Genomic DNA, 12,023 nt, shown 5'->3' with positions numbered 1-12,023 from the left:
TTATATTCCTACCCGTGTATAGTTTCGATTTTCAGTAGTTCATAATTTAACCAATGAGTAATTAAAACTTACATTATTTTATTTTAACAGATAGCATTTCGGTTCTGAGAGTATCCCACAGAGGGCGCTGTGTCCGTGACCCGGTTGAGGTCAACATGTGCGTGTCATCGGTGGTTGTTATCGCCGTGTTGTTTCTCGAGTGAAAACATGTGATAAAGATATTTGCAAGACATCCTAACTTAATGTGAGCTAGGATCACAGTTTTACGGACATCGTAAGATAATATCTGCTTTCAGAATATGTCGCATAAATAATTGACATAAAGCTAAGACACAAGAATGTGAAATGGCAAGAGATACCCGTCTTGTCTGAGTGAATAAAAATCTTTTCATTGTTATTAAAAACAGATCAGGCTGTAGGCCAATGATGCAAAGGTGTATTCGCCGTCACGGTCTGACGCCTCTGTGTAATTAGTAACCTATGCGAAAGGTATGAACACACAATAGCATTTAGAAAGGTGTCAAATGTTACAAATGTTATTTGGGATATCACTTCTTTCGTTATAAGGGACATATTCTTGTACAATTTTTGGGTTGAATCCCGCATTTCCCATATTGATACTAGAATCTGTACTTTACTAAGGTAGTGATAAATATGTGTAAAACATATATGCGAAAGTGTTTCTTGTTTTCAAAATGTGATAACCAGTTGTGACATAAGACATTTGAATGAGTCTAAACAATGAAGCAGTCTCAAAGTGATGCTGACAACTTGATTTACCAGTTATGTTTCAATAAAATGATTTTCAAAATACATTCCACTGGGTCATTGGAAATATAGGAGGTTACCCAGACTATGAGACAAACTGGGTTAAATCATTTGAAAGAAAACTTAAGCTTCCAGAAGACAACCCCAACAATATCACATGTGACTCCAATATTTCATATGTAAAGCATCAACTCTCAGTGGATTCCAGGATTATAGTATCGCCTTTCTTAATGAGTTCATCCCAATTAACACCATTTAGTGTTTTGTGGTGTAATTATATAATTGTCCCTTAAATCACTCAGCAATTAGGGTGTGTGCATGTGTATTCCGTCGGTCAGTGTCCCAATCACATGAGTGTACACGTACTTCAGCTCACTTAGGTAAAAGGGAGCGTGGTTGGCCAAGTCTAGATGAATCTAGGTAAATCAAGTTGACAGCACTACAACTTGCTATGCAGTTGCATCCATTAGGCATGCCAGACAGCTATGACTCCAATACCCTTGCCCGTAGGTTTCGCAAAACAGCTAAGACCTGCATCACTTTGGGCTTTCATCTAACTTCAGCTGATAACCGTGATATAGCTGAAATACTGATCAAAGCGGTGTAAAACTAAACCAACTCCTTTAAGTAAAAATTGACCTTATTCAATACAGTAAATCACATCACTTTTCCAATTTAGGCTTTGCAGGAAAAAAAATAAAAGGAATACTGCCAATACATTGACGTTAATAGATAAACTGATTTATTATAATTGACTATTCACTCTGATAGTTCAGTGTGTGATCTGACTGATTGTGTCTTGGAAGCATAGTCGTTTCTCCTGTTGTCAATGATTGGTTTGTCTGGTACATACTTAATTTACAGACCTCCATCAGACTCTATCAAAGAACAAAGACGTAATTGAAGCTAGTTTGAGCTTTTGAGCTATTTTCGTATCTAGATTGGCTGTTTTTGTGGAGTGTTGGTACAAGCTAAACAAATCTGGCATCTACACATGAAAGATGTAGACAATTTTGAAACTCACTTTTCAGAGCAGTCATGGACAAGAGGTGTAGATCTCTGCTCCAGGACCTGTGTTTGTTCAGGTAAGTACAATTCTTCCTGTTTTATTACAGTGATGATGATATTATTATTTGTCTTCAGCAACCCATGCTTGTCGTAAGAGGCGACTAATGTGATCGTGTGATCTGACTATCAGACTTGGTTGATGTATGACATCGTATCCCAAATGTGCAGATGATGCTCATGAAGTCGGTCACTGGATAGTCTGGTCTAGACCTGAATATTTACATACTGAATTCATATAGCTGGAATATTGCTGAGTGCAATTAAACAACAACAACAACAAAGAAAGCATGATATGATGCAAGATGGATGGTCCAGATTGGTTTGGATTTCATCATCAGCACAATGCTGTCGGGTTGTGTATTCAACAGGTCAATGATATTTCTTTTCTGTCCCTTGGGAATCTTTCAAGTACAAACTGAGAAAAATGACATAATTCATGATGTTTTTGTTGTACAATGGAACTTCATATGACTCATGTAACATGCCGCTATTACTTATGAATAGAACACTGTGCTCTTAAGACATTAAATATTCATTTTGAAACATAAATAATACTTTGTTATTGTGAATACAACATCATGTGTGTCTAGTGAACATGGGCGTGGTCATCTTCCGACGCTGGTGTCCAGACTGGGGGAGATGGGAACCGCGTTGCAGCAGCCCGGCTCTGAAGGGGTTCAGCTGGTCACTCATCTTGTGGACACCTACTTCACATGTCTGGGATGTTCAAAACTGTCCAAACAAATTGAAAAGGCACGGCTTTGTCAGTTATTTTCGATATGTAACGTTTCTGTTTCTATTTTTACTTTGAATTGTTTACTTTGGCACTGGTTATATTTCCATTAAAATGAAAAGATCTGAATATCAGGTGATCGATCATATTATTTCAAGTTCCAAAATAATTTTAATAATTGAATGATTAGTTTCAGTTATTTTATTGGATGAGTGTATTTTGACAGCCACCAGTCTAGGCCACAAGTAGCCCTGTGGTTCAAGGTGTCGCAGGGGCGGTCGGGTAGGCTAGTGGTTAAAGCGTTCGCTCGTCACGACGAAGACCCAGGTTCGAATCCTGACATGGGTACAATGTGTGAAGCCCATTTCTGGTGTCCCCCGCCGTGATATTGCTTGAATATTGCTAAAAGCGGCGTAAAACCAAAACTCACTCACTCACTCACTCAAGGTGTCGCAACTCATTTTGAAGAGTTGTGTCCCTTTGCTGTAATTGTAATGATTAACTGATTGTTGGTTTTGAATCCGAGATTTGGTGGATTTTGACCCTGATTTTGTCAAGACAATGCCAGTGCTTGTGGTAAATGTTTTCCACCTGGTTCACAGTTGGATTTCTATATGTATTTTAGTTAAACTGGTTATAAACTTGAAATTCTGGATACAGTATAGTTAATGTAAACTCCCTCACTTGCCTATCAGACAGCTGACAAATTACAGGTAACTGAAGATAATGGTGTATTTTTGTTTACAATAGGTTCTGAGCAGTGTTCCGCCTTCCATGGCGCCAGTGGTTGAGTCTCAGATGACTGTCAGAGTGCAGGAACTGCTGACAAACACTGGTTTACTGCACAAAGGTAGAAACCTTCTTTCAGCTGTTACCTGAATATTTCTCATAGGTTAGAATTGGTCTTCAGCAACCCATCCTTGTACTTAATGGCGACTATGCCTGTCGTAAGAGGTGACTAATGGGATCGGGTGGTCAGGATCACTGACTTGTTGATGCATGGTCAGGATCACTGACTTGTTGATGCATGTCATTGTATCTCAGTTGCATAGATCGATGCTCATGATTTCAGTCAGTGGATGGTCTGGTCCAGACTCAATTTACAGACCAATATATAGCTGGAATATTGCTGAGTGCAATGTTAACAACAGACAGACAAATGTTACATGCACTCACTCATTCTCTTTCAATGGTTAGGGGCGGTCGGGTAGCCTAGTGGTTAAAGCGTTCGCTCGTCACGCCGAAGACCCGGGTTCGATTCCCGACATGGGTACAATGTGTGAAGCCCATTTCTGGTGTCCCCCGCCGTGATATTGCTGGAATATTGCTAAAAGCGGCGTAAAACCATACTCACTCACTCACTCTTTCAATGGTTAATAAATTATGTGACCTCAAAAGTTAAATGACAAAAGTTAATTGACATGATTTAATTAAACTGCATGATTATTTAATGTACACTTGAAGATAATGACATTGTAATTCTATTGTAATTTTTGCCTTATTGAAGTTAATCATATACATGTATACATTTTCTGTTCACAAGAATGGCTGGTAAAGTTTTACGCTGAGTATTACTGATGTTAGAGTAATCCTAAATCCCCTTCCTTACCTTATCTCACCCCAGGGGGATTCCAGGGAAGAATGTTTCCCCACCACCCAATAATAGACAGCTAATACAGCCATGGCTGCTTACAGGATTACCACCGACTGACTGACCACCTGAGAAGCCGGACTCTCACGTGGGATGTAGCTGTATTAGTGTCATGTAATGCCCCCCCCCCCCATTCCACTCAGAGGGGAGAGATTTGCACACCTGGTCACTGACTGGACACAGGCACACTGTGCTAACTCACATATTGCTGTCTGACATAATGCTGACTGACATATTGCTGTCTGACATAATGCTGACTGACATATTGCTGTCTGACATGTCACTGTCTGACATATTGCTGACTGACATGTCACTGTATGCTGTCTGACATATTGCCGACTCACATATTGCTGTCTGACATAATGCTGACTGACATATTGCTGACTCACGTGCTGCTGACTTACATATTCCTGTCGGACATATTGCTGTCGGACATATTGCTGACTCACATGTTGCGGACTCACATGTTGCTGTCTGACATATTGCTGACTCACATATTGCTGTCTGACATATTGCTGACTCACATATTGCTGTCTGACATAATGCTGACTGACATATTGCTAACTCACGTGCTGCTGATTTACATATTCCTGTCGGACATATTGCTGACTCACGTGCTACTGAGTTACATATTCCTGTTGGACATATTGCTGACTCACATGTTGCGGACTCACATGTTGCTGTCTGACATATTGCTGACTCGCATATTACTGTCTGACATATTGCCGACTCACATATTACTGTCTGACATATTGCTGACTCACATATTGCTGTCTGACAGATTTCTGACTCACATATTACTGTCTGACATATTGCTGTCTGACATATTGCTGACTCATATGTCGCTGTCTGACATATTTCTGTCTGGCATATTGCTGTCTGACATATTGCTGACTCACATATTACTGTCTGACATATTTCTGTCTGGCATATTGCTGTCTAACATATTGCTCACCACTGATAATGTGGGTCAGAATAGGTGCTCCCTGCCTTTGGAAAGAGCTGAGAAAATAAGGTTTTAGGGAGTGTTAGCTGCAGTAGTAGTATCTCTGTACTGCTGCCAAAAAACAATTTTGATAGTGACTTGTTGCTACACAGAGCCTATGGACTGTTCATAGTGTTTTCTTAATAGATTCCCAATTTGGAACATCCCTCAGTAACAGCCCTGCCATAATGTATCGTAATCCCATGGAAACTGCAATATGGTTTGCTTCCTGAAACACTTGCCTTCAAATAAATGAGCATATATTTTCGATAGTGCATTTCCTATGTACTTATTGTGTTGGAATCATAGAGAGAGTACAAGTTTTTATCAGTCATCACTGAGCGCAGGGGTGGAAGAACATCTCTATCTGTCCAGTTTCCTAATCGATAAGTGCCGCTAGAAAGAGCTGATAAAATGGGGATAAGGTGGTTTTCACTAATCCTTGTCAGGATTCCAGGTCAGAACAGGTCCTCAATGGCTCATCTGTGTCAGGATTCCTGGTCAGAACAGGTCCTCCATGGCTCATCCTTGTCAGGATTCCAGGTCAGAACAGGTCCTCAATGGCTCATCCTTGTCAGGATTCCTGCTCAGAACAGGTCCTCAATGGCACATCCGTGTCAGGATTCCTGCTCAGAACAGGTCCTCAATGGCACATCCTTGTTAGGATTCCTGGTCAGAACAGGTTCCTCATGGCTCATGCTTGTCAGGATTCCTGGTCAGAACAGGTCCTTTTAATGGCTCATCCTTGTCTGGATTCCTGGTCAGAACAGGTCCTTAATGGCTCATGCTTGTGAGGATTCCTGGTCAGAACAAGTCCTCAATGGCTCATACTTGTCAGGATTCCAGGTCAGAACAGGTCCTCAATGGCTCATCCTTGTCAGGATTCCTGGTCAGAGCAGGAAATGGCTCATACTTGTCAGGATTCCAGGTCACAACAGGCCCTCAATGGCTCATCCTTGTCAGGATTCCTGGTCAGAACAGGTCCTTAATGGCTCATGCTTGTCAGGATTCCAGGTCAGAACAGGTCCTCAATGGCTCATGCTTGTGAGGATTCCAGGTCAGAACAGGTTCTTAATGGCACATCCGTGTCAGGAATCCAGGTCAGAACAGGTCCTTAATGGCTCATCCTTGTCAGGATTCCTGGTCAGAACAGATCCCCAATGGCACATCCTTGTGAGGATTCCTGGTCAGAACAGATCCCCAATGGCACATCCTTGTCAGGATTCCTGGTCAGAACAGGTCCTTAATGGCTCATGCTTGTCAGGATTCCAGGTCAGAACAGGTCCTTAATGGCAAATCCTTGTCAGGATTCCAGGTCAGAACAGGTCCTCAATGGCTCATGCTTGTGAGGATTCCAGGTCAGAACAGGTTCTTAATGGCTCATCCATGTCAGGATTCCTGGTCAGAACAGGTCCTCAATGGCTCATCCTTGTCAGGATTCCTAGTCAGAACAGGCCCTCCATGGCTCATCCTTGTCAGGATTCCAGGTCAGAACAGGTCCTCAATGGCTCATCCTTGTCAGGCTTCCTGGTCAGAGCAGGAAATGGCTCATACTTGTCAGGATTCCAGGTCAGAACAGGCCCTCAATGGCTCATCCTTGTCAGGATTCCAGGTCAGAACAAGTCCTCAATGGCTCATCCTTGTCTGGATTCCTGGTCAGAACAGGTCCTTAATGGCTCATGCTTGTCATGATTCCTAGTCAGAACAGGTCCTCAATGGCTCATGCTTGTGAGGATTCCAGGTCAGAACAGGTTCTTAATGGCACATCCGTGTCAGGAATCCAGGTCAGAACAGGTCCTTAATGGCAAATCCTTATCAAGATTCCTGGTCAGAACAGGTCCTCAATGGCACATCCTTGTCAGGATTCCTGGTCAGAACAGGTTCTTAATGGCACACCCGTGTCAGGATTCCTGGTCAGAACAGGTCCTTAATGGCACATCCGTGTCAAGATTCCTGGTCAGAACAGGTCCTTAATGGCGAATCCTTGTCAGGATTCCTGGTCAGAACAGATCCCCAATGGCACATCCTTGTCAGGATTCCTGGTCAGAACAGGTCCTTAATGGCTCATGCTTGTCAGGATTCCAGGTCAGAACAGGCCCTCAATGGCTCATCCTTGTCAGGATTCCAGGTCAGAACAGGTCCTCAATGGCACATCCTTGTCAGGATTCCTGGTCAGAACAGGTTCTTAATGGCACACCCGTGTCAGGATTCCTGGTCAGAACAGGTCCTTAATGGCACATCCGTGTCAAGATTCCTGGTCAGAACAGGTCCTTAATGGCGAATCCTTGTCAGGATTCCTGGTCAGAACAGATCCCCAATGGCACATCCTTGTCAGGATTCCTGGTCAGAACAGGTCCTTAATGGCTCATGCTTGTCAGGATTCCAGGTCAGAACAGGCCCTCAATGGCTCATCCTTGTCAGGATTTCAGGTCAGAACAGGTCCTTAATGGCAAATCCTTGTCAGGATTCCAGGTCAGAACAGGTCCTCAATGGCTCATGCTTGTGAGGATTCCAGGTCAGAACAGGTTCTTAATGGCTCAACCCAGTCAGGATTCCTGGTCAGAACAGGTCCTCAATGGCTCATCCTTGTCAGGATTCCTAGTCAGAACAGGCCCTCCATGGCTCATGCTTGTGAGGATTCCTGGTCAGAACAGGTCCTTAATGGCTCATCCTTGTCAGGATTCCTGGTCAGAACAGGTCCTTAATGGCAAATCCTTGTCAGGAATCCTGGTCAGAACAGGTCCTCAATGGCACATCCGTGTCAGGATTCCTGGTCAGAACAGGTCCTCAATGGCTCATGCTTGTCAGGATTCCTGGTCAGAACAGGTCCTTAATGGCTCATACTTGTCAGGATTTCTTGTCAGAACAGGTCCTCAATGGCAGTCCTTGTCAGGATTCCTGGTCAGAACAGGTCCTCAATGGCACATCCTTGTCAGGATTCCTGGTCAGAACAGGTCCTCAATGGCTGATGCTTGTGAGGATTCCAGGTCAGAACAGGTTCTTAATGGCTCATCCGTGTCAGGATTCCTGGTCAGAACAGGTCCTCAATGGTAAAACCTTGTCAGGATTCCTGGTCAGAACAGGTCCTCAATGGCTCATGCTTGTGAGGACTCATCCGTGTCAGGATTCCTGGTCAGAGCAGGTCCTCCATAGCACATCCTTGTCAGGATTCCAGGTCAGAACAGGTCCTCAGTGGCTGATGCTTGTCATGATTCCTAGTCAGAACAGGTCCTCAATGGCTCATCCTTGTCAGGATTCCTGGTCAGAACAGGTCCTCAAAGGCTCATGCTTGTGAGGATTCCAGGTCAGAACAGGTTCTTAATGGCTCATCCATGTCAGGATTCCTGGTCAGAACAGGTCCTCAATGGCTCATCCTTGTCTGGATTCCTGGTCAGAACAGGTCCTCAATGGCTCATCCTTGTCAGAATTCCTGGTCAGAACAGGTCCTTCGTGGCTCATGCTTGTCAGGATTCCTGGTCAGAACAGGTCCTCAATGGCTCATCCTTGTCAGGATTCCTGGTCAGAACAGGCCCTTAAGGGCTCATGCTTGTGAGGATTCCTGGTCAGAACAGGTCCTTCGTGGCTCATGCTTGTCAGGATTCCAGGTCAGAACAGGTCCTTAATGGCTCATCCTTGTCAGGATTCCTGTTCAGAACGGGTCCTTCGAGGCTCATCCTGGTCAGAACAGGTCCTCAATGGCACATCCTTGTGAGGATTCCTGGTCAGAACAGGTTCTTAATGGCTCATCCTTGTCAGGATTCCTGGTCAGAACAGGTCCTTCGTGGCTCATGCTTGTCAGGATTCCTGGTCAGAACAGGTCCTCAATGGCTCATCCTTGTCAGGATTCCTGGTCAGAACAGGCCCTTAAGGGCTCATGCTTGTGAGGATTCCTGGTCAGAACAGGTCCTTCGTGGCTCATGCTTGTCAGGATTCCTGGTCAGAACAGGTCCTTAATGGCTCATCCTTGTCAGAACAGGTCCTCAATGGCACATCCTTGTGAGGATTCCAGGTCAGAACAGGTCCTCAATGGCACATCCTTGTGAGGATTCCTGGTCAGAACAGGTCCTCAATGGCTGTTGCTTGTCAGGATTCCTAGTCAGAACAGGTCCTCCGTTCATGCTCTCAGGGGGTCAGCTGGGCCAGATGTCTGAGGCGCCGCAATTCGTTGTACAGAGTTGCATCCCTTGGGCACGCCAGAAACCTATGATCGTGGAATCGAATCCCGATTCGCCCTGATAATATTTCCAGGTTTGTCAGCACCATACCTGTGCTAGTGGGTTTCACCAAAGTGGTAAACGTCTGATACCTGCATCAATTTGGGCTTTCTTCCCACATGAAGCTGACACTTTATGACATGACTGGAATACTGTTAAAAGCAGTGTTGTTAAACCTAACTCATTCACTCACTCAGTTACTGTTTTTGTCTGGTCACAACTTGAGGTTGCTGTGATATATTGCAGACTGAGGCATTAAACAACATTCACTTAATTTTTAAAAGGTACAGTTCGTGTCCCACAGGGATCAGGTTGGGATTAGTTGTCCACAATGACTGTGTCGGATGTGGGGAGCAGAGGATGAATCCATTGGTTTGAAACCTGTGGTATTAGTATCTCCTGCTTCATAACAAAGGGCTACTGATTTGTTTTGTACCCACAATCAACAATATTAAGAGCTGTATTGAATGTTTGCTGACATCTGTTTCCCATAACATGGCCTTGGTAATCAGATTAGAGCACCTAATACACGTTAGGAATGCACAGTATTACTGGTATACTGCAATACGCTTTTAAAAAAACACTTATTATCCCCCGCCCAACGAAGTTGGCGTGGGATATAGAAACGGGCTCCGTCCGTCCGTCACGTTTCCATGGCAACAAGATGGACTTAGGTTCTGTGAGGGTAGGGTTCGTTTCCGGAGCATAACTCATAAACCGTTCGATATTTTTTCATCAAGCTTTGCAGGTCTGTCAGGTACATGCTGAACTGGTGCCTTTTGCTATTGAGAAATTTTAGAAATATTTATTTTTTATGTTTCCATGGCAACAAGATGGACTTAGGTTCTTAGAGGGTAGGGTTCGTTTCCGGAGCATAACTCATAAACCGTTCAATATTTTTTCATGAAACTTTGCAGGTCTGTCAGGTACATGCTGAACTGGTGCCTTTTGCTATTTAGAAATTTTAGAAGTTTTCATTTTTTACGTTTCCATGGCAACAAGATGGACTTAGGTTCTTAGAGGGTAGGGTTCGTTTCTGGAGCATAACTCATAAACCGTTCAATATTTTTTCATCAAGCTTTGCAGGTCTGTCAGGTACATGCTGAACTGGTGCCTTTTGCTATTGAGAAATTTTAGAAATATTTATTTTTTACGTTTCCATGGCAACAAGATGGACTTAGGTTCCAAACTCATCTTTTTTTACAATTTCCATGACAAGTTCCACCTCGGTTAAAAAAGGTTAGGGTTGTTTAGATTTAATTATGTCATAAATTCTGCAACAGGGGTGGGGGATATAGCCACGTTAGTGGCAAACTCTTGTTGCAATTTGTTTTCTATTTTCCGGTATCTTGTGTAAAAAATATTTCACATGTTTCATTATTAATTGATTTAACCTAAAATCTACACAGAATTTCATTCACAAATTATGTTTCCCTTAGAAATTTATTATCAAAACTGCAGAAGTGATTTTTCTCTCACATTGTTATCTCCCTTGTCTCCATTTGGCTTGGGTACCATGGTACATATCTGTGGTACATGTGCCAACATCGACCCCTTTAGCTAGACTATGTTGTGCAATCTTTGCTTTAGCACATAGATTATATTGCAATACCCGGATACATATTGCTGTAATATTTTAATGAATTCATAAACAAACATAGATTTGATTTTCGACAATAATACCTGTTTCAGTTAGCTGTGTTATGGAACAGAGTAAAGTGGCAAGGGAGGTAATTCACAGGCATCTGTCTGACTTGTGTTGTTGCCTGCATACAGCCATCGACAGCATCCTCCATGAAGACGCCCAGCCACAGCAGGCAGCTACCATGTACACTGTGGTCAAGGTAGATATATGTTATGCATGTCATTGATCCCAATTGCTTGGATCGATGCTCATGATATTAATCACTAGACTCGGTTATCTACAGACCGCTGTCATATAGCTGGAATATTGCTGAGTGCGGCGTTAAACAACAAACAACAACAACAACATTGTGATAAGGTGATCATGTCAACTTCTCTATGGACTTTGATGGATAACCAACTTGAACATGAACAGCTGTCACTTTTTATTAAAATTCCTGCAGATTTTATACAAAGTCACTGGGAGTGAGTGACCATTGGGGCTATTTTCACTGTGGCCAAGTGGAGAGTGAATGATTGGGGCCTTGATCCCTGTCCGTGTCATACCAAGAAACGTTACGCTGATTGCCGCTATATGAGTGCAATATTCTTGAACACAACGTTAAACTCCATTTCACCTCAACTCACCTCATCCCCCCCCCTCATCCCCACCTCATCCCCCCCTAATCCCAGCCCTCATCCCCCCTCATCCTCCCTAATCCCAGTCCTCACCCCCCCCCCCTCTCATCCCCCCCTAATCCCAGCCCTCACCCCCCCGCATCCCCAACCGGCCCATCACCTGTTAGTAAGGAGGACACCTCTGTTTCCTGTGTTGCAGATCAGCCTACAGGTGGCACAACACTTCAGTGAGGATCTGCGCCGTGCCGTGTGGCTGCACAACCAAGTTGATGCTGAACATCTCACGGAGCATGTCTCACTACTCTTTCAAAACCTTTTGGCAGTTCTAACCTGCAGTGTAAG

At 43.6% G+C, this 12,023-nt stretch overlaps 1 protein-coding gene across 3 annotated transcripts in view; it reads left to right on the top strand.

Annotated features, from left to right (window-relative positions):
* Positions 1–141: 141 nt before the first annotated feature.
* The window catches only part of LOC124131900 (thyroid adenoma-associated protein homolog), a 48,687-nt gene continuing 36,805 nt past the window's right edge, over positions 142–12,023 (top strand). The window contains exons 1-7 of one of the 3 annotated variants that reach the window (XM_046495421.2): positions 142–244; positions 408–489; positions 1,800–1,853; positions 2,427–2,589; positions 3,320–3,419; positions 11,112–11,263; positions 11,881–12,018. In XM_046495421.2, the coding sequence (XP_046351377.2) occupies positions 1,807–1,853; positions 2,427–2,589; positions 3,320–3,419; positions 11,112–11,263; positions 11,881–12,018 (600 nt within the window). In that variant the 5' untranslated portion in view covers positions 142–244; positions 408–489; positions 1,800–1,806. Of the gene's footprint in view, positions 275–407; positions 490–1,799; positions 1,854–2,426; positions 2,590–3,319; positions 3,420–11,111; positions 11,264–11,880; positions 12,019–12,023 lie in introns of all 3 variants that reach the window. The other 2 variants (XM_046495422.2, XM_046495420.2) reach the window with 2 other exon arrangements.

Source organism: Haliotis rufescens, unplaced genomic scaffold (assembly GCF_023055435.1).
Source record: "Haliotis rufescens isolate VD_foot unplaced genomic scaffold, xgHalRufe1.0.p SCAF_3, whole genome shotgun sequence".
NCBI lineage: Eukaryota > Metazoa > Mollusca > Gastropoda > Lepetellida > Haliotidae > Haliotis > Haliotis rufescens.
This window is presented reverse-complemented; position numbering and strand designations above follow the sequence as displayed.